The sequence below is a fragment of the Streptopelia decaocto genome (assembly GCF_964273445.1).
Source record: "Streptopelia decaocto genome assembly, chromosome: 1".
Lineage (NCBI taxonomy): Eukaryota > Metazoa > Chordata > Aves > Columbiformes > Columbidae > Streptopelia > Streptopelia decaocto.
Genome location: NC_138663.1, coordinates 45,883,480 through 45,911,045, shown reverse-complemented (window position 1 = coordinate 45,911,045; position 27,566 = coordinate 45,883,480). Strand labels below are relative to the sequence as shown.

The following is a 27,566-nucleotide window of genomic DNA, read 5'->3' as shown; positions in this document are numbered from 1 at the left end:
TCACAAAACTCGAACGCCTTTAAAATCTTCTGCTCTGCTAGCAATGAAATACATGAAGAAATAAATTTTGAACCAGTTTAGTTAACTATTTTGGGAGTCATTTAGAGGATTTTTTTGTTCGAGGGGTTTTTGTATCTTGTGTTACCAAATCTATGTAAATAAACTGACCTGCAAGTAATCGTTGATATTTTAGAAAACAAGAGGATGTGAAAACCATTCTATTTTTATTTAACAAATAACATTCTGAAGTAATGAGAACACAACAATCAGCAAAAACCATCAAAGGTCATTTCCCACCTCAGAAAAAGTTTACAATACTTTTTCTTATTGCATACAATTGTTGAGATGCTTAAAATCTTGAACTATTTACTGCTGAATTTACCTCTCATCCACTTAAGGCATGTGAAAGTATTCCTGGTTATTTAGCTCTTGTAGCTATTTGGTAGTTTTTGCTAATTTGTTATGTGAAAGAATGTCAGAATGTGTTCAGCGAATGCAATGATGTCAAAGCCAACAGGCCCACTTCTGTGCACTCTCATTGCTGTGTACACTTCTGTGCACTCTCATTGCTCTTCCCTTGTAACAGCCTGTGGTTCAATACGTACCTGTGCCAGTTAGACTTAAGGTTAGAGGAGGTGGGACAGCTGGACTCCAATCGACTTCTTTCTAAAAACAACAAAAAAAATTCCCATGTGTGCACCAAGAAATTGTTTGTTCGTGCCAGGTGAACTACTCTGCACTCAGGCACACGTTTTTACATGCAAACTTGAAACTGTAGACTTAACATTTTGAATTAATTTTCCAGCTTGAGATACTTTCAGTATGCTTCACTGAAGAAATGTTTCATTCTCCCTTTGGAATGCATAAGCATGTCTTCAGTCTGCCTAGCTATGTGTTTTGTTTTGGTTTGTTTTTTTGCTGAAGAAGCATATAGTTAAGCAATAGGCTGTCTTATCTTTGCAAACGGGTTCTCAAAAGAAATTATTGTTAGGGCTTGTCCAAATTACAGATGAGAAAAACATTTGGATCTTTTCCTAAGTTTAAGCAAACGAACTTGTGGTCAATGTCTAAATTGCTGGTGCCTTGTTCTTTTACTACATATCTGAGATAACAGATTAACAAGAAACAGACTGGTCTTTAAGCTGATGCTTGATCTAATAGCCTCTTTACTTAAAACTCTGGCAAGCTTTTCAAAAGACTTGGGAGTATGGATGGAGTGGGAGAAGTCTGACACTGCCAGCATCCTCGTTGGAACAATTGTCCAGTATGAAGAAGTCATTGCTGTGCAAGATTGGGTTTGGTTGAGCCTGGAGGAAGCTCCAGCTCCAGAGTGTCTCCTTTTTGCATCCACATATGCAAGAGATGCTGCTGCACAGGGCGCCATGCAATTCTTTGCTTGAGACAGCACTTCATGTGTGATCCAAAAAAACTAGCTACCCCTTTTTTCTTCCAGAATTTTGCTACTAATACATTGTTAATATATTAGTACAATGAACCTGAGCGGAACAAGGTTTAGTACCTTCTCCTGTAGTAACCTTGTCAAAGCCTTAATGCTTGTTCAGAAAGAGTCACATGGCAATAGAAACAGTTGCATCTGAAAAGTTACTTGTGTTATCTTACATCCTTGAAGGAATGGGATTTCAATCAGGTAGCACAGCACCCTGCTCAATGATATGTATGCTGCTGCTTTAATATCCTGCTAGCTCAGCATCCCTTGGACTGTGTTTTAACCATGTTGTGAATGGAAAGGTACTGAAGCTGACGTTTAAATAGTACTGAGTTCAGGTTTTGGCTAGCTGCACTTAGCTAAAGTCTATATGGCAAGCCCAGGTCTGCAGATTTGGCCTGAAGTTCCTTGCATTCCACTGTGTTTTTTCTCCCCCTTGCACCATCCATTGCTGCGTTCTCCTAGGATAACTTACATATGCTTTGAAATATCTGTGGGTTTGCTTTATTCTACCATATTTGCCCCATGTTGATTGATATTTGGCTGTCTCTGTAAATGGTAAGTTTTTCTTGATGAGGTTTTGGTCGGTTGTCCACTGGTTCACTGGTTTGCTGCTATGTGGTAGTGACTGCTATACAGGTAACCATTTCAAGCATTGTTTTGCTTTCATTCCCCTCTCACCCAAAAAATCCCACAGCAGCCACTTAGAAAAGGAACTAAGAACCCTGGTCAGGCCTCTCTTATGTTAGCAGCTTGCAAAGCCAACTGGATATTTTGTTTTCAGACTGGCCTTCGGAAGTGTTCAACACTGCTGTTGGCACTCCAGGTGTGTCTGCGTGGTACAAGCTCTGCAATGCAGAGATGGGCAAAGCTTCACCAGGGTGGTTTAGTTTACGGAAATTGAGCAGCCAAGGTAGGGCAATACTTTACTCAGGCAGAATGGCAGTATTTCTGTCTAATTGCTTCATTTGCAATTAGACAGATGAAGGCTGATCACAGGTTGCAGCTTGGAATTTCTGTTGGGTAATGAAACTATGTCCATTGTCTTGCACATTATAAAATGAAAATGTATGAATACATAATGAAAGGCTGCAGCAATAAGCAGCAGGTAGTTATTTCCTGTCTGTCACTGAAATAATTAGCTTTTCTCCAAATTCTCCCTTTCTACTGTATTTTGAACTAGAATCAAGCTCTACAAGCACATATTGGTGTATGCAACATCTTTATAGAACTGTTTTCATGTTGGAGTGCAGTAATAGGATTTAATTAACATGTCTATACAAGTTTGGTTAAAGTTGAGAGCCTGTTTAAAATTTGGCTTATGGGATTAATGGAGAAATAAGGCACTGTTCTTTACAAGTAAAATGGGTTTGGAGCAGTAGTAAAGAGGAAATTCACCCTTAACCTTTTTTTTTTTTCTTGCTATTTGTGGCTGATGGGCAAAGCTGATAACATTTTGTAAGTCAAATTAAAGTATGTAGAAGATAAAGGGAATATTAGGAAGTTAGGGATATGGCATACCTGGCACATAGACATTTATAGCGAGTTATACTAATTTAAGAGTACTGGAATAAAGAATTATTTTATTAGAAACACTGCAATGAGCCTTCCTGGAAGGGAAAGCAAATTATTTTGCTCAATACTGGTGGTACATGCTGTGCATGAGTTGTGCTAAATTTGTTCTGTTTAGGAGCTGGCGATGCTTACATCACTGTAGCAGAACATACGTCTCTTTTTTTATGGTAGAAAAATTTTGGTCCTTTTCTTTGAGCCTGCTTCTGACAATTCACCCAGGGCTTGAGTCTACAAACTGATGTGAGAGTTTATCCATAAACATTTCCAGTTGTTACCTTCAAAGCTGGGGAAATGTTAGAGATTGGCATGTACTACATTACATGCTGTGTTCCCTAGTGAAACATATGGCGAGACTAGCCTTTTAAATTTACATTTAGAAATGGAAATTAACAGTTTGTTTTTATTTTATTTAGATTTTAAAGGACTTCATGAGATGTTGTATAAACCATTTTTAATATCACATAATTTAATATGGTACGCAGATATTTTAATATGGTGTTTCAGCTAGTGTATTCAATATACTGCAGTATTTGGCATACATCTCCTTGTGTTAATCATATTTAACATACTGATACAAGTCCAGCCTTGCTCACTGGGTGGGCTGCATTGCTTTTCATGTTTGACAGTGAAGGCAATAAGCTATTTGCCCTCTCAGTCAATGAGCAGCGTGGTCCAGCTACACACATGTGCTAGGACTGACATTTTTCCAGCAGGGTTGGGTCTGCTGCCTTGCTCAGCTCTTTAGCTTTCTGCAGAAATAGTTACCAGTACAGCAACCCACCTCACTCTTGCCAGGTATCCTGTGTGCTTTTCCCTTTTAAGTGACTGTGGCCATGAAATCACCTCTTCACTGTGCCCTGGGAAAGGTGAGAGCAGAAGCAGCTTCCAGTCCCCAAAGAATTCATCACGATTCATCATCCCGTTGTCCACGCTACGTCAGTTCCTCGGTTGATTCTAGTGAAAACAGTCCCAGCAAGTAGAGTGCACCCGGGCTATTTTCAGTGTCTCACTCATAGGTTTGGCATCAGACTGTATATTAATAGATATAACTGGATATTAATATTTTTTTTTCTTTTCTACAGCTTAATGTTACACAGACATGTTTAACATTCACCCAGTTCACAATTCAGTTTTTATTAGCAGATGAGGCAATTTCTTGCAGTTCTAAAGCCATTCTGAAGTATATCCTAATAGGCAAATGGTACAGTTTCTTTTAAATGGTAGTGTCACCTGAATATGTGGACACCAAAATATGTTTTCAAATATGCTTGTATAGTTGCATACATTTCATGTGTTTACCTGTTGTCATTCATTGCATGATCATAAAATCTATGTCACCGCTCAATATTTCTGTTGACCTAGAGAAGATTCTGCATGGAGGTGGTTGAAAGAATGTAGTATTTTGCATGAAAAACAATGTATAGTAGCACATTTTTTTCATCAAAAATTATTTAAATAACAAATTTGCATATAAAGAGGCATCTGTTAAATATATGCGTGTAAAAACTTCCAAAGCTTACAGTGGGCTTGTGACAGTTTTGTATCAGAGATAATGTTACAGCCTGTCAACCCTTAGTGTATCACTTTGGAAAACTCTGGAGAAAACAAGTCTTCTCAGGAGTTTTGCCATGGCTCAGATTGGAATAGAATCAGTCTGTCTACTGAGGAATCCTGGCTGCTTATCTGAAATTTTGATTAAATATATCATTGATATGATGGATTTTTGGTTCTGCTCTCATAGTCTCAAAACTTTGAAAAAGTTTCGTAAGTAATGGAATAAGAAAACTGATGTACTGTATTTTAAAAATACTTTAGGACATCTGTACAGTTGTATCACATTTTACTTTTCAAGTTTGCTTGACAGGGTCAGTGCCGCTTGCCCATTTAATAAAGCTGGACAGCATCCTAGTCAGCATCTTATTGGTCTCCGGAAAGCTGTGTATCGATCTGTCAGAGCCAACTTTCGAGCTTCAAGACTGGCTACTCTATACATGCTGAAAAAATATCCTTTTTTGTGAAAACCCACAAGTTCAGACATTCCATGTTGCCTACACGTAATTGTGCCAATGTTTAGAGTTAGTATGTCTAGAAACATAGGATATCTAACAATATATCTAAACAAGATAAAGAAAAGGTGGCACAGTAAATTGGAGCTTTTGCTTGGTTTGGAACATTCTTAAGATCTTTGTCTTTTTGTGTACTGTGCAGTGTCAGATAAGATTCTGTGGACTGAAAACATTGTCCCAGTTACTGACAACTGTACCTTTGGCGTGAGTACTGATAATGCATTTCAGAGTCCTTCAGGATTTTGTTTTATAATTGCTCTTAGCCATCTTTTCCCCTTGCACGAGAATACTCTATTCTCTGAACAATATGGGCTTTCACTCGACATCCCTGTGCTCAAAGGTAAGTTGATTTCTTGTTTCAGACATGCTGGGTGAAACTCCGATTACATTAACTAGGGAAAAGGCACATTTAAGAGCAAGGAGTTTCTAGTCTTAATCAAAGCAGAAGCCTTTGTTCAGATACCTTTTTGTGAAGCGCCATCTCTATTTCTTTGGTGAATTGTATATACTTTCTTTAATGGCATTAGCATTTCAAGGCGTTTTTTCTATGTTTATTGTACTTATTGTACCATATAGGATATAACAAGGCCTTTACCCTGTATTATAGCAAAAAATAAAACACATATGTTTCAGATCTAAAAAAAAAAACACATGCAAATGAAACAAAAGCTGGTGGTAATGTGAATGTTGAAAATCTGAGTTTAAAAATTACTTGTTTTTTCTTCCGGCATCATAATATTTGACTGATATATTTTGCCTGGCAAATGGATGGATATGTTGCATGATGGTGTGTGCACACAAAGCTGCCAGTGCATGCATTCACTTTGAAGGAACTGAGTGTTTGCAAAATAATTTCATGTGTAGGGAGAGGAATCCTCATTTTGGGCTCAAACCTTCCGTCTTGGCTCTGAGAAACAAGGTGTATTTGCTATTACATAGCAAAGAAAGAAAAAAATACTCTTACTTGTTCAGACATGCTGATAACTGCAACTGAAAGCTGTCTTGGAAATAATCAAGAATCACTTCTAAGAACATGGAAGGAGAAATCTGAGAACAGGATCAGTTAATGTAGCCTTCCCAAATATCCTCCAGCATGAAGTCAGCCCAGCAGTGGTTACAACAGCTGTGTCAATTGTTGCTGTGGCTGGGGAGGTTACAGGTGTGAGGAATATTGATGTGTGTTAGACTGTCCACTAGTTTTCTGAATGTTAACCTTGAGGAATGGCTTTTAAATTCAGGAATGGGAGAGATTATAGTTTTGTTTACTTTGGATAATTGGACATTTATATCTGTCTTTGAGAAATTTTTTAAGATGGAAAATTATCATGCAGATATCACAGTAATAATGGCCTGCAGAAATAAATGACCAAAAATTTACTGAAGTTACATGTATACAGGTAGGTTCTTGACAAATGGAAAGAGAAGTGTTATATTTGTGCAGAATGTAGTGGCAAAAGCTGTGGCAGCATGTGAGCTGAGATGCAGGCTGGGCCAATTCTGCAGTACATGAAAAACTTGAAATTAAGGAATTTAAATGTAAGGAAAGTGAGTAAAGGATTTCTTCTCCCCACCAGGGTAATTAAGAGCAGCTTTAAGGTGGTTCCAGGTTGCTGTAGTTTGAATTTTTCACTGTGTATCATGAATGCCTGAAAATGTTACATGAATTACACAGGTATTGACGGCAAGGAGCATCTTTCAAATAGATTCCAGTGCCTTGTACAATCAAATAGGGCTCTTAGGTTGTAGGGGCCAAAGATTCCTTCATGTCAAAAGCATTCGCAGCTGCCACTTGTGACAACTTTAATGCCCTTGTCCGTCATCAGATTGTTAGCACAAATGTGGCCTACAGCAAGGAGAGAGAGGGCTGGAGAGATTAAATAAAGGAGTGACGTGATAAACTGAAAGAAAGGAATGTTGATAAATTAAAGGAAAGGAACTTCCACCCAAAGTCTGGAAATGAGATCCCAGTTCCCCAGTTCTGACTTCTACAGTTCTTTTTCGTAAGTTCTGCTTTGCACAAAATCAGAAGATATTCTAGGCTATAGCTCCTGTAGGTTGAGTATGAATTAATGAATTGCTATTTGAAATTTGCTTTTTCTGAGCTTTGAGAGAACCATGAATCCAGTAGCACTATTAGTGATTTATACTAGCAACAGCAAAACAAAATGCTTTTATTAGAGAAAAAAAAATATATTAGATAAACATTCAAAATATTTAAAATTTGGATTAATATTACAAAATTGTATTTAAAAAGCAAAACACTATTTTCCCTGGTTAGTCATAATGCTGTTTAAATAAACTTTTTTTTTTTTTTTAAACTGGATATTGCTTTGTATTTTAATTCCAGAGCAGATGTATCTCTGTATTTAGGCAAGCGAAAAACTGAATTATTTTTTCTTGGAACAATTTTCAATAGGAATTTAATATGCAAAACACCTTCTAGTCTCAAGGGCAACAAAAATCGAATCTTCCCAGCTAATACAATAAAGATGAAATCTTAGTTCCTTTTTAACTGACAGCTGATCACTCTTTAGAGCACTTTTTCTCTTTGAAGAATAGGAAGTAGTAATTTCTTAAGACTGTGAGCAAATAACATAAGACTGCTTTGAACCACAGAATATGCATTTAATGGAAACATTTGTGTGCATGTATGAATGGGAAATTAACTTCCACGTCACAGTTTGCTTTCCTTGGTTGACTGTGTTCAGCTGATGCTGCAATATGGGCATGATGCTTGTCATTCAACAACAGTGGTGAGCCTTTGACTCCAAAAACCCTTTCTATGTGATGTCCAGTCATCAAAATAAGGTCCCAGTCTGTGATTGGGCCTTCTGAGGGGTGTACAGGCCTACAAAAGGATGATAATGTGAACTGTGTCCTCTTTTCCTTCATCCTTGTGCTTCCTGTAATAAAACCTGGAAATCTGAGATTGAATTTATAATGCAGTGAAGATAATTGTTGCCTTAAGGCTATGGTAAATGTTTCTTGAATGGAGACATGTCTATTATTAGATACAATGGTTAAAGTATTGTAGAAAATGGTGTTAAATTCACTAATGTAGTAAAAGGTATGCTTTGATTTAAGCTTTTATTTAAAACATATGTTCAGAACTTACTAGAAATATCTGTAGCTGAAGTATTTTTTAAGCTTACTATGTCAGAATATGCCTTTCAAAAATAATTTGCAAGAAGATCAATTTACTCTTTCATGGCTTACTAAGGACTGATTTTTTTCTCTACTTGGACAATATGCACTTAAATGTGCTTAACAAATCAGCCAAACAGCCTCTTATAGGAACTGTTTTCTAAGGCAGGTTGCATGTGTGTAACGCTAAGTCAAAAAAGTCTTCAGAAATAAGCAATATCTATTTCAATGGGTTATTTTTTCCCAGAAAAAGGCATTTCAGTGAATGATGTTGTACATACAGATGTTTGAGCTAAATTCTACTGTGAATTTTCATACTTACATTGTTTTAAAGCTAGACCTTTAAAACTATACAGTAAAATAATGTTTAATCTTAAAAACATCCATAGATTTGTATCTCATTTTATCAACAAATGCAGACTGCAAAGATTATTGTTGCTTTATTTTATACTGCCTTGAGAGGTTTTTTTTGTTATTAGTAATCTCAAGTAGGTTGCTAAGCATATACTTTAATGTATTTGATTATTTCTGAGATAAGTCTCAAATTCATACTTTGAATCAGTAAGACCTATTGGAAGCCAAAGGGAAACTGCTTTGAATTTAAGCCATTTGCTTTATGTTATAACTTCAAGAGAGACAAGGAAGAAAATGTACTTGAGGGGCTGAGTCTTAAAAACTGGCTAATCTAAGTATTAATCTTAACTGTAGACATAAATGAGTGACTAAGTAAAAATAAATTAGTAAAAACATCTTAAATGTTAAGGGATATATTGATCTATGCTACACCATTGAGTGTAGATTTTATAGCCATCAGTATTATTTCTCATACCAAAAAATATCTGCAGCAAATTAGGGGTTTATGTTAACGTATGTCTCAAATGTGTGAGAAGGGCATCTTGTCTCATGAACCCGTTACAGAGAATTAAAAACATTCACACTTTTATTCATGGCAACACAAATTGCATAAATGCGATATGTTATCATTGCTAACTTCCATAAAACTACAAGTTTAGCAATATTTGCTTGCGGCTAATGTGGCCACTTGTAGCTAGACAGCTGCCTTCAGTGAATAGGATAAATTAATACCACCCTAGTTAAAATTTGTTCCCACGTAAAATAGAATAAATATACAATTTTATTTTAGCCTTATACCAGGTGTTTGTATCAAACTTGGTGGACCAGTAATTTAATGAGATGGAAAGTCATATTCCTTACATTTTATGCAAAGGGACAGCTGGGTGCTTGCAGAAATAATTCAGAATTTTCTTGTGCTGTTCTTATTCTGCTTTGTTCATATTGGTGAGAGTACATTGCGCAAAATCATGGAAGAAAAAGTCAGAAGGGAGAATCTATTTAATCTGGAAGATAAAGGTATGGCAGGATGCAATGGCTGAAAGCTTAAGCTAGAAATTCAGCATTTGGGGTTAAGTATTTACAGGGTGTTTTGCAGACAAGTCACTACTAGTTGAACAAATCTCTGCATATACTCCATTGAATTGTGTAATAACTCAGGCAATGCTTCAATCGGCGGGCTAGTTGCTTAATATTTTTATACTTAAGAGCCTTGTGGGTTCTGCGTCATGGGTATTTATGGTTTATTTACTGATTTAATTATGTACAAGCTGGATGGAGGAAAATTTGTAGTAGATGTTACTGAATGATGTTAATAGTCTCATACTCAGCAAGATAGTGTGATACTCCATTTCCATTGAACTAAATTGATAGGTGAGACCTGGGCGTTGGACCATATAAACCAAAAAGCTTTAATTTTGTTTTAACTGTAAGGTGGTGTTCTCTGATGGTAAGGTGTAAATAGTGCTATAAAAACAGACATTTAATAGCAGTATTTTAAACTGAATGATATCTTACCCATTAAGGTAGAATAGAAATGTATTCTATGTCTTCAAGATGCACTGAGCATAGAGAAACTTGAAAATTTTGTCTAGCAAATCTAATAAAAATATCTTCCTTCTCTGTTGAAATCTGGTTATTGCATCATGAGATGTTAGAAAAACACATGCCTTTTAACTTGGGAAAGACAAAGCTCACAGAAGAAAACAGTAAGCTAAACAAAAATTAGTACCCTCTTTGGGTCATAAAAGCCTAAATCAGAAATCCGATGCTGGAAGGTCCAAGTCAAGGTACTTGGGCATTTTTCAGAGCGACATTTCATCTGTGACCAGCCAGTTCATCGCATGCTTTCTCATCCCTTCCCGCCTGGTGAGCAGGTGAGAATTTCATGAAAGAGCAGCTTGGATTTCTCAGGGATATTGTGAAGCCCTCCTGATAGATCTATAGATGGGAATGTGCTTTTGAAGAACAAAGTCTGAATATTAAATTGTTGAGTACAAGGGTACATTAGCATTCTTGCTTTTCTACAGGTGAATAAGGTCAGCCTCCTGACAGAGGTCAGACATTCCCTGTACAGATATTTTATTCTGGATTTGACCATTTACTGTTCTGTAGCTTTACCTTCTCTTCTTCCAAACTAATAAGGGACGTAAGTTAAACAGATGAATGAAATATTTTCACAAAGACATAGAAAATTTTAACTAACGTAGGGTTAGTTACTATATTTTGTCTTTAATAGAAAACATTAGCACTAAAAATACATAGCAAAGCACATGAAGGAAGTGTGTTTGTGTGTATGTGTGTGTGTGTTTAAACTTTCTAAAGGTTTTGTGCTTAGGAAGGCAATGAGAGTGTGGGATCAGTTCTCTGCTTTCATGTGTCCCATAGAAGTGGGAGTGGGAGGGCTGCAATAGAGGAGTGCAAGGCTTGGGGGTGCAGGAGTACACAGCGTTGTTCAGCCTCGAGAGGAGAAGGCTCCACAGAGACCTTATTGCGGCCTTAAAAGGGGCCTATAAGAAAGACTGGGACATTTTTTAGCAGGGCCTGTTGTGGTAGGACAAAGGTCAATGGTTTTAAACTAGAAGAGGGGAGATTCAGGCCAGACATGAGGAAGAAATTTTTTACAATGAGGGTGGTAAAATACTGGCACAGGTTGCCCAGAGAGGTGGCAGATGCCCCATCCCTGGAGACATTCCACGTCAGGCTGGACGGGGCTCTGAGCAACCTGATCAAGTTGAAGATGTTCCTGCTCATTGCAGGGGGTTGGACTAGGTAACCTTTGAATGTCCCTTCCAACCCAAACTATTCTATGATTCTATGGTTCACCTGAGACATATCAGTAAGTGGCTCCTTTGTTGAAACCATACATTTGAGAGGCTCTTTGGAATATTTTTTTTTAGCATTACTTAGAAATTCACATGTGTCCAAAATGTTTTTGATAGTGTTCATGCTGTTGGAAATGTCTTGTTGTGGGAAAAGATTAACAAGGAATATAACTAGTCTAAGAGATAACTAACTGCTCCTGAAGGGTTTTGACCTGACCTCCATCTCTGGTGGAGTTCCCATCCTCATCCCATGTGCTCCATCTGCTGGGCATGCTGTCAGGTTAGCTTAGAATAGACACCGTTTATGTGAGGCAGCTGCTGATGGCAACAATAATATTCTGTTCCTAATTAATTTGCATTGTAAGTTTTTGTCAGAACACTTAATAGGCTTCTTTCTTCCTGGAGTTTGGGGAGAAATTAGGGAGAAATGGATTTTTTTGTTTAGAGCCTGAACACTTAGCTTTGCTGTTTCCTGGGACTCAGATTATTCATTTTTTTAATGCAATGTTCTACTCAAGTGGTAAAAATTTTCTTGAGCAAATCACTTTTACAAGTTCAATCCCATGACAGTTTAGCACGTGGGAGTGAAAAGTGGGTCGATGTTGTAGCTTCCCAAGAAAATATATTAGTTGGACAAGAGACAAGTGCTTCAGTTGGCTTTATTTTCCTGAAGAGATGAGAGCATTTGACTTGTAAATCAAAATACAAATGGGAAAAAATAAATCCCATATAGTTTAAATTAAGGCCTTGTTTTCATGAATTCTTTACAAATATTTGTATATACGTTTATGTGGAACAAATGGGATTATGACCGTAAGTTGTAAGTTTCTGTTTTAAAGCAAATTTTACTATTTTGTGACTGGGTTAGTATCAAAAAAGTGCAGAAATCTTGAACTGTTCCTCTTCCCCCTTCCCCAGCATGAGGTTAGCCTAAAATTAGTGCTATTTTAAAATAAATGCTGCCTAGTCTATGAATTATTTTTATCTTTCTTGTGGTATCAGTTATAATGTGCTTGCTTCCTATTCTTTAAGCATTTCTGAGGACTAGAAATGTATGTTTTCCTACTCAGAACTTAAATGCGCTGAATGGTGTTGATAGATAACAGTTCGCCACTGTTCCTGCCAAGATCATGGTGGCTTTACAGTGATGTAATCAATAAAATTAATGGTATGACAATCAGGGAGCTCATTTTCTTCACAGTACTATCTGCAATGTCAAAGAGCAGTTACTGTAGAGGTCTCTGAGGGGTCCTTCCCCAGACCGAACTCGCAGGGAATTCCCATCATCCTGAGTTTGGTCTGTAACACAGGCTGCCTTTGAAAATTGCGCGATTGTTCTCTTCTTTCCTCTGTTAAATACATGATTTCTGGTTTAAGACTGACATGAGCTACTTCTTGGAAACTTAATATTTAAAGAGAAGGTATATTCCTCACTTTTTATGTGTTTGTATTTAGATGGAGGTGTTTTGTCAGTGTCTTATTTCTCATCCTTCTAAGAGCCTTTGTAACTCTGAATAAGGTTTGCAAAATGTTCAATAAACGTGATTCAGGTGAATTTGGATGGAATATATGTGCTCTCATACAAATTGCCAGAAATAAGAAACCTTATTAGGTGGGGTTTTTTTCCCTTTTCTGTGTGTTTTATGCAAAAGTCGCTTTGTTAACCACCTTAACTCCAGCTAAACCTACCCTCTGAACTCAGAGAGCGACAACGTGACCAGCTACATCTGTGTCGTCCCGTTTAAGGAGCTGGGCCTGGGCCTGAGCGAAGAGCAGGTCACTGAAGAGGAGGCACACAACCTCACCGATGGCTTCAGCTTGCCTGCGCTCAAGGTAACCCCTCCTGGAGGGACACAGACATCCACACGGGCTCCTTGGGGAACATCTCTTTGAGTTGTTACGAAGCCCTGTGGCTTGTACGTACTGGCCTGTAGTAACACGGTCAGCTGATGGGGAGATGGAATCGATCTCGTATCGTGTTTCTACATTTATTGGCGCTGAGGTGATTTCTGTTTGCATGTAGTTGAAGAGGAGCTGCACAATACAACACCAGGATTTTTTTCTGCAAATCATGTAAATTCAAGTCAGTGCTTTATAATCAGCTTGATCAATCTCCTTCTTAAATATGATTTTTTGCTCTCTGATGTCACTTGATCCCAGCTGAATGAAATAATTTCCAGATTTGTACTTCTGGCTTTTAGCTAATCGCTTGACTTGAATAAAAAGAGACACAGCTGAAGATATAAATTAGTTGTGATTGCCAAAGGGAATAGCTGCATTTAGTTACACTGCGGAGTAGAAATCATAAACTTAGACCCCTGCTGCCACAAGCCAGTGTGGTTCTTTGATCTCTGAAAAACATTTAACTGAACAGAATGACAACCACATAATGGCCTTTTTATCTATTTTGTTTTGAGATGTTAAGTATTTCTAATTCGAATGAGTCAATGTTTGCAATTGGAAATAAGATCTAATTTGAATGCAAGCCTTCTCTAATGGTTCTCTGCCAAAGCAGTTCCCTTTTAACATTATTTTTTAATGGAAAATTCAGTTACTATGTGACTTTTATGTTTTTAGGGGGTTGGCTCTTGTTGCATTTCATTCACTTAATTCCTAGACCTTGACTTCTTTTGTTCTGACAGTGAATGTTACCAGTAACAGTGGTTGCTAAGCTTTGAGACTTTGTCTAATTAGTTGTTAGCTAAGAGGTACATAAGCTGGAAGCTTTTGGGATTTTATTCTTGCCTTTTTATTGGCTGAACCATGCAAGCCCACTTGTCGACCCACTTCTTTTTAAGCACAAGAAGCCAGTCAGAGTTGCCCAAGCTTGTAAGCCAGGTCTTTATTTACCTGCAATTTGCAGTAACTTAACTGAAATATGTTTCAGTTAAACTGGTTGGGGTGCTTTGTGGGTACAACTAGTAAATCTCAATTTACGGTAGCTAGTACCAACCAGTGATGTAGGCTGGGTGTGGTGCAGCTGAACCAAGCTAAATGAACATAAATCAGGCCTAAGCAGATTCCTGAGTAGATCATAAAATAGATGTACTTTGATAGCCTTGGGATGGATTGTGTTGCAAGCCCTGGATTTATGTACAGTCCTCTCTAGTTTGATTTTTTTTTTTTATTTGAAAGAACTTGTCTTTATATTAAAATGCAGGTAGAATGTGGATGTGTATGTAGATTTGGTTAATATTTTAATTTTCATTCAAGTCCATGTCTATGCCATATGACAAATGTAACCTGTGTCTTTTGGCTACCTTGTCCTACAACTAAACCAATTTAAAGAGTGAAAATGTTTGGCTTAAGAAAAAATACTGATTCAAGCTGAGGAAAACCAGCTGCATGTTTTGGGTGAAGTTTAAATGTCAGTAAAACCATCAGAAGTTATTGGCAGAGCAAGCTATTTGCAATCCTAAATACATTTGGAATTTCCTTTTCTCTCATCATCGTACCTTTTTTCAGGTAGGTGTTGGATTATTCTTTTCAGTTCCTGAAGTTCACTGCTCTTGTGTGCTACTTTTTCACTGCTTTTGCCCTACGTCTGGAGGAGGAGATTGCTCTTCTGTTGTGTTTATCATAGCATGAGCTCTTGACTTTCTGGTCCAGGGCATCACACCTTCAGGGACACTTAGGTGATTGCTGCCCATTCGTTTGGTTTTGGTTTTGTGGTTTTTTTTTAGCACCCAGCCAGATCACTGTCTTGCATGTGTGCCCCAAATTAATTTCACAGCATTCTGTGTTCTTCTCACAACCATCTATTTTAAATAGAAAATTGTATTTTTCTTATGGAATATTTTATCGGTTTGTGTCCAAGTATTTTTAATATATCCTTGGGTATATCTATCTGGAAGCATTTAGGTTTTTGTATTACTGTTCTGAATGTTTTGCTCTTGATTATTCACACACTGGAAAAAAACTGTTACTTGTCCATTGTAGTATGAGTACAAAGTTGTAAATATATTATTACAAATCCTGTAGATTCAAAATCTCAGAACAAGTGAATTGTTAGCCCGGTTCTGTACATGAGAGGGGTGGAAAAAAGCATGATGGTAATTACTTTGTCTTCCTTGGTCTGAAATACATGGGAACAGATTTCAGACTAACCTCATCCTCACCTACACTTGATCCCTTTGAATAAGGACCAGTATTGCAGAGAAAAGTGTCATAACCTTTCCTTTTCATTTTTGAGATGTAAGATACTGCTGTTCTGCTATTGTCTACTAAGCCAACAGTCTTCTCTAAACTAAGAAAACAGTTCTTTCCATTTAAGTGGAAGTTCTTGAGAAATTGAAATTGTGGGTTTCTTTGCTCCGAGGTTGACTTGGTCTATATATGTAACACAGTCAATCAATTCCTTTCTTAGAAGCCTTTCCCTCCTTAGTGGCATTGGTGAAATTTCTCACTTTGGCTGAAAAAAAAAAACAAACAAAAAAAAGTTAGTGGCTCAGCTTTCTTCATATGTAGAATGTTTTTCGTACATTGCAATTAGACTCACGTTTCAAGGCTGGGTGTGGGGCAATGCAGTAGTTAGCAGATCACGGAAAAGATAGCTTGGTGTTATAAAGGAAAAAATGTCTTTGCCACCACTGGAATTTTGGCAGCCCTTTGCGAGCTGTAAGGCACATGGAGATTATAGCAAATAATGAGTTCGCCTGATGAGAATATGAGTTTTTAGGCTTCTGACAACCTTTTGAGCATAACTGTATATAATATCCTTCATCAGAGAATTAACAGTCACCTAAGGTTCACAAAATCTGAACCTCACATGGTCTGGGATACCTTTCAAAAACATTCAGCGGATTTTCAAAGTTCCTGTTGCTGGCCAAGGACTGTTTTCCCATGATGTATCCGTACATGTACTTTGGAGGCTGGCTGTCTTCCCAGGTGCACAGGCCTCACCCTGCCCTGTTTTTCAGGTCCTCTTCCAGCTCTGGGTCGGGCAGAGTTCCGAATTCTTCAGGAGGCTGGTGCTGCTCCTCTCCCCAGCCAACGCGTCCCCCAAGCCCTTGGTGTCCCCCGAACGGCTGCCTCATCACATCTTGTCTGACGTGACTCAAGGCCTACCTCACACACACGCTGCCTGCTTAGAGGAGCTGAAGCGAAGCTACGAGTTTTATCGGTACTTCGAAACTCAGCATCAGTCGGGTTTCGAACGTGCGGCCAGAACGAAGCAGAAGTCCAGGGAGCTGAACAGCCTTCAGACAGCAGTACGCAGCTTGCAGCTTCATCTCAAGGCACTGCTCAATGAGTAAGTTTAAATGCAAATTAAGAGAATATGCCTGTAGGGAGAAGGCTTCAGACTTGAGTTCTTTGGGTTGTCAGCTTGTATCATGGGTTAAAAACACAAAAGGCAGATAATGTATAGTCATTGCACTCAAAAGCATGTCTTCACATAGTATGGGGCCAAAGATCCTTGGTTCATTACGGAATCTGATATTGTTTCCTGGTTATTCTTTAAGTATCTGGTGAAAATTCAAAGCTAAGCAGTGCATTAAGATCTTGCCTCACTTTTGTCACTCCCTTGAAAAAATACGAAAACATACTTACCTTTCTTTGATTTTGCAGCATGCCAAAAGCTTTGTAAGAAAGTTCAGCTCATAGTAACTTCCTGGTAAATATTTTTAAAGGTTCATCACTGCCTGGGTGAAATAGTTGAAACTGTCCTAGTACTTTAATCTTACATATACGAATTACTATAATGAATGCAGGTGAGCCATGTATGATGTGGAGAACGGGATCTTATTTTTTAAAATTTTGGGGCATCTTTGAGGAGTTGGCTTAAATAGATTGTTAAAACTTGAAGAAAATAATAGGATATTAAATAAAATACTTGAATGGTCAAGTCAAATATTTATTATTACTTATTTCTGCTCATCTCCTCATCACTTAGGGTAATAATTCTTGAGGATGAACTTGAAAAACTTGTTAGCAGTAAGGAGACACCCGAGTTGACAACAGAAGCCCATCAGGTTCTGGAACAAAAACTAAAGTTTATTCAACCTCATATCCAGGCAAGCAACAGCTGCTGGGAAGAAGCCATTTCTCAGGTGGAAAAAATGAGTGGAAGAAACCCAAATAAAAAAGGTAAATGTGAGAGATTAATTCAGCAGCTAAGTGGATACACATTAGAGATGGAATGGTCAGATGAATCAAAGACAACTTGTATCAGAGTTTTAGCTGAAGGAGGTCTTACAATCATACAATTTGAAAAACTATGTCAAACTTTTTCATTGTGATGACCTAGAAGGTTTTGTTTCAGCAAAAAATGTAAACTTGTTAACTCAGTCTGTTAGACGTGTGGATTTAGATTGTTCCGTTTCCATGTGTAGACTGTTAGTGGCTTTTTGCCTTTGATTGGTGAATCACATCTGAAGGGGCAGAATTTTGATGAATTGTCCCTGAGATTTTCATTTTTTTGCTGTATAAGTTACATAGTTAATTAAAATGATAATAGTGTTGTCATGAAACTTCCTTGACATTTCCTGGAACATTTTAAATTGTTGAGGATGTATTGAGCATGTAATACCCACTTACCTGCACTGTCAGAGAGAGTGAGATAATTTTCTGTGTGCTTGAAAGTCAACACTGAGCAGCATATCTCAATATTCTGCCTTACGTCCCTCTCCTCGGTGACTTATATATACTGTCTATGCTGTTCTCCATATGAATCACAGCTAGCTTAAATAATGAAAGTGAACTTAGGCTCTCCTAACATGGAGTTGAACCTGTAATTTCTAATCTTTCTTTTCTTATTGTCCTAGGAAGGCACAGCCCAGCATCTGAAAAATGCTGGTAATGGAGACTGCATTAGGAAAATTATGACTTGGGGTATCAGCAAGTTGCCTATAGAAATCTTAAATTTGTAGTGAGCTAAGCTCTTAATAGTACATGGGTTGTATATCCAGTAGATGGGTGAATATTGCTATGGGCCCAGAGGCATGCAAGTTGACCTTGTTCATGCTTACATCAGAACTGGGAGCACTGGGAGGCCTAATACAGGCTCCATGCAGGTCCAGACACCATATAACCAAATTTGTGTGTACTTTCCCTGATAGTCTAGTCTTAACAGCTTCCCTCTCAGTGCTGTGTAAAACAACCTGTGAGGATATTCGATGTAGTCTGATGCATTTGTGTGTGCTGGCCTGTTGTGTTCTGTTGATGCTCTTCACAACCAGCAGTTCCATTGATCTTTTTTTTTTTTACCTTTCCTTAAATGATCTTTCCAGACTGCCATAGTATTTTTAGTTATTTTAGTTTTATTTTTACTTTGTGTATGAATTTCACAGCAGGCACTTCTGTTATAACTTGCTTCCTTTTAAAGTTCAGTACAAAAATAACTTAGTGTGTGATCTAAAAGGGAAGGATTGCGTGGGAAATACAAAACAAAAAAATCCTTCACTTTCACTTTTGCCCAGTGACTTTCCTGGAAATGTGGCGGGGTTGAATCTCTGTTTTGCAACAAGTCTGCTGAATTACTCCACGGGAGCTACTTTTAAATTATGTTGGTCATTGAAAACTATTTTTATCTGACAAAATTTGTCTTTCCTGATATATTTCTAAGCAGTCTAGCTTCTGTTAGTTGAACTTTTCAAGCTGTGCGTGAAAACAAGTCTGATTCTTCTGCTGTCTTTCTACAAGTCTTAACAGCTGGTCTTTCGGTCATGGTTATGTGAATTACTTCATTAAATTATCTAATTTTTTTCCCCAATGCTTCCCGAAAGCTCTTTGGAAGAATATGCCTTCCTGCTGAAATAATACAGAGGCTAAGCACATATTTCTTTTGTCCTTATGCACTATTATCCAAACCCCAAGGAGTCTTTTGACAAGAGCTGTGGAGAGCCCTGTGGTAGTAGAACATTGTGTCTAAGTGAATGCCCAGCACTTTTGCTGCAATAGATGTTTAGTTCAACTAACTAGTTCAACCAGTAGAGCAGTGGGAATGCTGTTTTCAATGTCAGTTATGAACACCATTGAAGGAGCTGTTTCTGATGGCTTAGACCCAATTTTGAGAGGAAATATTTCATTGCATAAAAGCTGTGTTTATTTGTGTAATATTTTGAGCAGTATCTCATCATTGTGCTTAGTATTTAAACAAAATATGTCCTTTTTGCTTCTTCATCTATAGATACAAAATGTATCCAGTATTTAAATGTACTGTTTGCTTGGGTTTCGTTCTTACCATGTTTATATACTGAACAAAAATGTATCATAGAATTATAGAACAGTTCGGGTTGGAAGGGACATTCAAAGGTCATCTAGTCCAACCCCCTGCAATGAGCAGGGACATCTTCAACTAGATCAGGTTGCTCAGAGCCCCGTCCAGCCTGGTCTGGAATGTCTCCAGGGATGGGGCATCTACCACCTCTCTGGGCAACCTGGGACAGTGTTTCACCACCTTCAGTGTAAAAAATTTCTTCCTCATGTCTGGCCTGAATCTCCCCTCCTTTAGTTTAAAACCATCACCCCTTGTCCTATCACAACAGGCCCTGCTAAAAGTCTCCATCTTTCTTATAAGTTCCTGTTAAGTACTGAAAGGCCATGATAAGGTCTCTGTGGAGCCTTCTCTTCTCCAGGCTGAACATCCCCAGCTCTCTCAGCCTGACCTCACAGGAGAGCTGCTTCATCCCTCTGATCATTTCTGTGGCCTTGTCTGTCCCCTCTCTAACAGGTCCATGTCTTTCCTGTACTGAGGGCTCCAGAGCTGGACACAGGACTCCAGTGGGGTCTCACCAGAGCAGAGCAGAGGGACAGAATCACCTCCCTTGACCTTCTGGCCACACTTCTTTTGATGCAGCCCAACATATGATTTGCCTTCTGGGCTGCAAGTGCACATTGCTGGCTCATGTCCAGTCTTCCATCCACCAGTACCTTCAAGTCCTTCTCCGCTGGCCTGCTCTCAATATCAGTACCTTTGCTTGTCCTTTTTAGTTCCTACTCATGTCAATTTTCTACTTCAAATTTAACTGCATGCTTCACCTTTCTTTTTAACTTTGCATTTAGATGCTTCTGGAATGTCAAATCTTTAGCTCAGCTCAGGCAACTAGGGAATTACATGCTTTCCGTGTTTGTAAAAGCAGGTAACTGAGCACCACAAAAATTGTCATTAATGTGAACTGCCTGCTTTCAGAAGACCATCCTTAAGTATTCAATGTATAGACTGGAAACTGAAGATAGGGATAGGTGAGGCTTGGCAAGGTTATCTAGCCCATTTTCCTTCTCAAGGGTAAATTAGTGTTTGTGAATAAATGTTGTTTATCTGTTCCTAAAAACCTCTCTTCAGAGACATTTTACAGTATTTCCAGACATCTACTCCAGCACTTAACAGCATTCGCAGTAAAAAGTTATTACTGAATATAGACATCTCTTGCTGCAATTTAAAAGTGGTACTTTTGATCCACCCAGAATGGAAATCCATTTCCTCTTTATAGCTCTTAAATTTTTGAAGACAGTTAATATGTTTCTTCCTGTCTTCTCTACATGACTCTGTGTCCTTTGATTCTTCCCTGACGACTATATTAATACTTTATTTAGTCCTCTGATAATTTCCGCTGTTTTCTTTTGTACTCACTCTACTTGGTCCACAATATTATTGAATGAAGGAGCCCCAGACTGGGCACTATGTTCCATCCACAGCCTGATCAGTGCAAGAGTAGAAATGTAATTTCATGTGTCTAATAGTCAGGGCTGTTGTTTACACATGCTAACTAGTATGTAATTTGGCTTTTTCCTTGCATCAGGGTATAGTTGACTACTAGGCTCCTCACATCTTTTTTTTTTTTTCAGTGATGCTGCCCAGTCAGTTGTCATTTGTGGATTTCACTGTTCCAAAGCACAAGAATTTGCAGCCCCTGCCACCAGACTGCTGTATCTGAAATCCAGTTCTTCCTGGGCTGTATCTCTGATTTTCCAGTATTATTTTTTATTCTAATTGCACCCGTCAGTATCCTTGCAGATTATCCAAATGACAGCAAATTTAATGAGCTGAAACACTCTTATTTCACCCATTGGAAATATTAAAGAGTATTGCTCTTGAGACAAATCCTCATTCAATATATTGTTCCTGTCTGAAAATGGTAACTATACTCTGGTTGTCCAAGAGACTGTTCTGTGTGCCTAACAGAAATTCTCCTGGCCTATGCATTTTGCTTATGTCAAAAGCCATCCTGAAAGCAAAATGTAGAACGTCTTCAGCTTCTTTCTAGTCATAAGACCTGTTAGTGCATTGGAAAATGAAACTGGATTGATTTGACATCTTCTTTTCTCAACAAACTCACACTGGCTCTCACTTATCTCCTTGCTACCATCCAAATACCTACCTGTACATTTTGCTTGATTATTTCTTCCAGTATTTTCCAATGATTTTAAGTTGATTTGCCTACCTATAATTTTTTTTGTTTACTTCTCTTTTTAAATTTGGGCACCAAGTCTCTTTTCTGGTTTTACCAATTTCTCTTGCCATCTGCAGGTTTTCAAAGTCTGTAAAAATGTTGACATTTGTTAGTTGAAGAATTTCAAGATGAGTTTCATCAGACCCAGCTTATATCAAAATAGCTGAGTTATTTAAGTGCTCTCTTACACAATATTTCAATGTATTCTATAATAACCAGCCTTCTTACCTTTTTGTGTGTGTGTGTGTCAGTTGTGCCTAATGAAAATGCCTGGACCCTGCCTGAGTCAAAAACATCACTCAACCCTTTTCATTTTTAAAATCTCTTTTCTTCTTTCTCCCTAAAGGCAAACTTGAAGTTTCCTGTGACAACCCACAGCGTACTACAGTACCTTTAACACAGCCTGCCATATACATAGAAAACAAAGATCCAATCCCTGAAGAACAGGTAAAAAGACTATTTAAAATAATAATTTGGGCTTGTTTCCTCTATCCATTCCTTTTTCAGTTGCTTGTGCAATGACCTTCTTGTCCTGCCAAGACAGATCAAGTGCTATTTCAAAACTGGAATTAGAGAAAAAAAATTATGTATATTCCTTTTGCTGTCCCATGGGGAGGTATCCCCCATCCTGGAAAAAAGAGCACTAGCATTCACTTCTTGTCATATATGTCATTAGAAACAAGTGACAAAAGGAGAGCAGCCACACAAGTCAGAGGAATTCAGAAAAAAACTGTGAATTGCTGAAAGGCAATATATAAAATACTTGCGTATTGTTCGATGAACTGACACAGCTGCAAAAGTGATGAGCTCCAGAAGAAACCAGCCTGTCTTCAGTCTAAGTGATCTCTGCATTTTTGGATACCCGAACCAGACTGTGACAATGAATAGTTTCATGTTCTTTGGGGAACTCGGGTGTGATAGTTGGGCTGTCCTGAAGAGAGACTGGCGTCCTCCATCACAGAACTGAATGGGAGATGCATTGAGAAAGCAGACTGAACACCCGTGCTCTGCTCTGTCCCTCCCTCACCTTCTCCTAAGCCTACCCCTTGGGTATTCTCTCTAAATATTTTCCATATCAAAAAGCTGGGACTAACAACTTTACTGGCTCTCTGTTATAACATAAATAGAGCTCTGTTTTTTCATCCTTATAAGCCAATATAGTTAAAATTGGAGGTTGAGTTTGCTGTTCTGAACATCCTCTTAATAAGGATTTACGTAAGTTAAATAATTCGTAAGATGCCTGACTGAGGAAGAATTGCTTAAGATGTAAATTAAAAAAAAAAAAAACAACTCACATTAGCATTGCTTATTTCCTCCTGTAATTATGGGGAAATAGACTCCCATTTTTAAGGTGTATCACTTGATCATACTTGTGTATGAAAGCAAATCTTAGGTGACTCCAGTATTGTTAACTTGCAGTGAGTGGACTTGCTCTAAAATTATACAAATATAACTGAGGTCAGTGTCAAGTCCACTGGCTCTGCTCAAACAGAGCTCCATCCTGTTACTGTGGTTGGCTTGTGTTGATATCACTTGATTGTGCACCAGATTGTAGGACAGGGCCTACACTGACAGTGAGGATCAAATTTTTCTTTCTTTCTTTCTTTAGGAATTGGAAGCATATGTTGATTATTCAGATACGGAGAATGAATACAAAAGGGAAGATTTTTACTGCTTTTCCCAGGAAGAAAGAGAGAGACAAGAACGAGAGAGACAGGAATCTAAGAGGGTGTTACAAGAATTGAAATCTGTGCTGGGATTTAAAGCTTCAGAAATAGAAAGACAGAAATGGAAACAGCTGCTATTCAGTGACCATGGTAAGCATTGCTTTTGAAAATCAGTTCGTCTTTAAGAAAGGGTAGGTGTCTGTTTGCCATCAGCTGCTGACTATGTTAGAATTTGGACAGTGCCGAGCTGTAGTAGTGTCTTTGATAGAGCTGTGTGGCCTCAGTTTGGTATTCTCTTTATATTATTTATAGCAGTCATTTTACTATATATTGGGAAGAATTCAGAGAAATGGGAATTTGGCTCTAAACAAAATATCGAGCTAAAGTATTAAACGCACAAAAATATTAAGACAGCATAAAGAGAACTGTCAGGCTATAAATGATGCAAACTGAACTAACATTCATGGCTTTCCAGTAACTACGAATTTTAATCAGGGTGCATAAACAAATTACTTTTCAGAATTTAAAGAAACCGTCAGAAATTATCCCAGACTTATAAAAATTTGTAGGTTGAAGTGAAGAGCTAGACTTTGAAATATTTAAGGCTCATGAAAGAGTAGGACTGGCTTTTGTTTCTATGAGAGAGGGAGAACACAGAATATAGTTTCAATTGAAAATAAAAACCCTAACAAGAAGAGTTCTTCCAAACAAGCCTTTACTAACTCTGAGGGCTGCTGGGTAGCTCCATCCACTTGCACTTGAAGGCAGGAATATGAAAATTTCTCTTGCCTCAATACAACAGTCTGTCTCTCTTCCAGCAATAAGACTGAATGCAACTTAGTTCCTTTCACTGATTGAGCTGATTGGTTTATTATCTTTAAAACTGGCACTAGTTTGTCTTTTCCTTTTTCCCATTTTCAATCCTTCCTCTTTAAAGATAGGTTAGGAAAAGCCCTCTAAAAATTTCGTTTTCTATGTTGTGAATAACAACCCTCAAGTCTGGCAAAATAGCTGAGGATTCTGCCTCTGCTAGTGTCTACCAGAAAAAAAAAACATGGGTTGCATCTTTCAATAGTTCAGTGGGAACACACAGTAACAGACCATACCTCTTTATGAGACTGTTTCTTTTTACATCAAACTCACAAAAATCTCTCTTCTTCACAATTCTGTTCTTTATGTCCATTTAGCTACAACTACGGTCAAAGATATCACTTGGCTGTTGGTTTTGACTCCTAGTTGAGTTTAAAAAACTAAGGTATGAGATTGCATCAGAGCCTGCTCAAGAGTAGGAATTCCGTATTGTCCTTCTGGTGCTAGATGCGACAAGCACACAACTCTTCACATAAATATCTTCAAGTCTTCCTTTCCTCCTTGTTGAAGGGAGAAGGAAGGAATCCTGCCTCTAGTTTGAGTCTTGACAGATCCAGTGGTTGCTGCAGAAAGAGTCCTTGTCAGGATAGCTTGCATAGGGTATGTCCTTATCTCGGTTAGCCCGTCTGCGTCAGTATCTTCAGGCCATTTGCTGCTGCAGCTGGAAAGAAGCAGCTGACTCTGTCATCTTCAGTAGATGTTCACCTGAAAGCCTTTGTGGCTCCTTTCCTTTTTCCTTTCCCTTTCCCTTTCCCTTTCCCTTTCCCTTTCCCTTTCCTTTTTCCTTTCTCTTTCCCTTTTTTCTTTCCTCTCCCCTCTCTATTTCTCCTTTCCTTCCCTGTATAGATATTACCTTGGTTTAGGATTCGAGATTCAATGGTGGGGAGGGAGGAAAGTGTGATTTCCTCCAGCTGCTTTTATACTAATCATTGATTACTTCCATCCTGTACAAAACTGAAAAACATGAGGGCAGTTCATGGAATAATTAATATTGTATCCTTTTGGCTCAGAGACTGTGTCTAAACTGAAAGACTGATATGGATGGCAGACATAACATCTTCTACTGTTTTTTAAGGAATTTCTACATTTTTTCTTAAAAAACCCCACAAGTCAGCTAAATATGGACCCTAGCAGATTACTGCTGCAGACTTTAATTGATTCATGCACACGAGTCATTCCTTAAATAAACTTTCTGTGAGCTGTGCTTTCCACATTTGTGGTTTGTTTTATCTTGAAGATTTAAACCCAGAAATGTTCATATTCTTGTCTCCATTGGCCCAAGCCAATGGACGGCCGTGATATCACACATTTTCATAGCCCTGCTTTTACAGGACAATAGTATTCCAGAAATCTTGTGCTCTCCTAACTTGTGATTGTTATGAACAAAGGTCCTGAAATATTCAAAAGCTTTAATCTGTTAGTGAAGGCACCCAGCAAGCCGTTCTGATTTGTTAGGGTCTTTGGTTTGCTGAAGGAAGGGGTGGTCAGGGTTTGCACATCAAAGAGGTCAATATGTTCAAAGAATGAAGCATTAAGTCAACTGGAGATGGGAGGTTGGATTCCTGAAGAAAAACATCATCTTAGCAGAGCAACAGGCTAAAGCACATTTGCCCAGGACCAGCACTGTGGTAATACAGCTTACAGTCTGGTCATGGGTAATGTACAGGAGTGTAGGGGAGCTTCTGATTTGGGTCCTTTGGCACCCTGTTGAGCCAGTCAGTGAGGTCTGTGAAGCTGTTACTGGCTTCATTTTCATTTGTCAGACATTCGTAAAACAACTTTCTTCTGGTGCAAAGTCACTTGTAGCCTTTCCCTGACCCTTCTCCTCCCTGAAAAGTTCATTCTGTCAGTGGTTGCGTTGTACCCAGCTGTTTCCCCTGCTCCCACCTTGTCCATACAACAGTTCTCATACAGCTGTTTCTCGGATTTGGAAAGCTACATGCTGAGAATGACGAATTCCACCTTGCTTATTACCTAATCAACTCAGTGAATTGGCCAGCTACCAATCTGAAGTATCTATTTATTCGTTTGAGAAGTTTTGGCTTTGGAAGTATTCTTGGAAGGACGCAGGCAAGAAGTTTGTTCTCAAATGATAAGATTACTCTGCATATTCCTGCCTCTTTGAGCAAATGGGCAGAAATAAGCAGCAGCATGTTTTTTATAAGATGGGGAAAGAACTACCCTATGAAGAACTGAGATGAGTCGGGTGCAGTGCTCCTTTGATACGTAAGGTTTTAGAACAAACAATATAATACAAATTCGAAGCCACAGTCTCTCAGTATGGTAATGACAATAATTATCAATGTAACAACCATAATGATGCGCCTGCCTTGAGCTAGCTAAAGTAAATATTACTGAAATAGGATGCGATGGAAAAACCCTAATATGGTACTTTTTGTTTCCCGTGAAAAGTTTATGTCTTTCCCAGAGTTATTTTCATCTCTGCTTACAGGGGTAAAGTCAGAATGGAATTAGAAAGGGAAATGCTACTTGGGAATCTGCTGTTGCCGCTCTCATTTATGTTCGTGCTGCTACTCTAATGGAGCTACTGCAGTTTAGGGAATCTCTTACTTGGAAATGGACATTATATCATTTTCTTAAAACGAAAGACGTCTGTTCTTCAAGAAGTGATTGTACCGAGTTATACTAACCCTTAACACTGGGAGGAGACACTTCCTGGCAAGCATCCCGTTGCTGGCAATGGGACTCGCTGCTGCTACTAACTTCAAGAGAGGCTAAATTAAACCAGACTTTATTTGTGAGGACACCTTACCTGCCTGTATGAATACGTGTTGTATTTCTGTGTTGTGGTGTATGAGATCAGATACTGCCTATAAGGACTTGTTCCTGTACCAGCTGTCTTTATTGGATTAGGTAAAGTGTTGTTTAAAATGAAGACAGTTCAAATCTGTATACAGTGCAGTACTTGTACTTGTTTTTTACTTTTAACACTGAATGCATCATCTGTGTTTGATGCCAGTTTTAAACATCATCAATTTTGTGTTGTCTCTTCACATCACAGATTTGAAGGAGTAGTTACAACAAGTAGCTATCACATTTCACTTCAGCTTTGCTATTAGAAAACACTGGTTTATTTTAAGTTTTGTTTGATTGTGTTTTTTGTTTCTGTTGTTTTGGTTTTGTTTGTTGTTTTTTTTAAAGCCATTTTGACCCTTACACCTTTGCATCTTTTCAGACGCAAATAAATTATTTATATATAGCAGCTTGCT

The 27,566-nt window shown here is 38.2% G+C and overlaps 1 protein-coding gene across 4 annotated transcripts in view; it reads left to right on the top strand.

Moving 5' to 3' along the window:
- VEZT (vezatin, adherens junctions transmembrane protein) overlaps nucleotides 1–27,566 on the top strand; it is a 68,251-nt gene that overhangs the window by 28,885 nt on the left and 11,800 nt on the right. For 2 of the 4 annotated variants that reach the window (XM_082068724.1, XM_082068722.1), the window contains exons 6-11: nucleotides 4,875–5,024; nucleotides 13,094–13,241; nucleotides 16,328–16,659; nucleotides 17,302–17,495; nucleotides 22,146–22,246; nucleotides 23,409–23,616. In XM_082068724.1, the coding sequence (XP_081924850.1) occupies nucleotides 4,875–5,024; nucleotides 13,094–13,241; nucleotides 16,328–16,659; nucleotides 17,302–17,495; nucleotides 22,146–22,246; nucleotides 23,409–23,616 (1,133 nt within the window). Of the gene's footprint in view, nucleotides 1–4,874; nucleotides 5,025–13,093; nucleotides 13,242–16,327; nucleotides 16,660–17,301; nucleotides 17,496–22,145; nucleotides 22,247–23,408; nucleotides 23,617–26,788; nucleotides 27,549–27,566 lie in introns of those variants that run through there. The other 2 variants (XM_082068725.1, XM_082068723.1) reach the window with 2 other exon arrangements.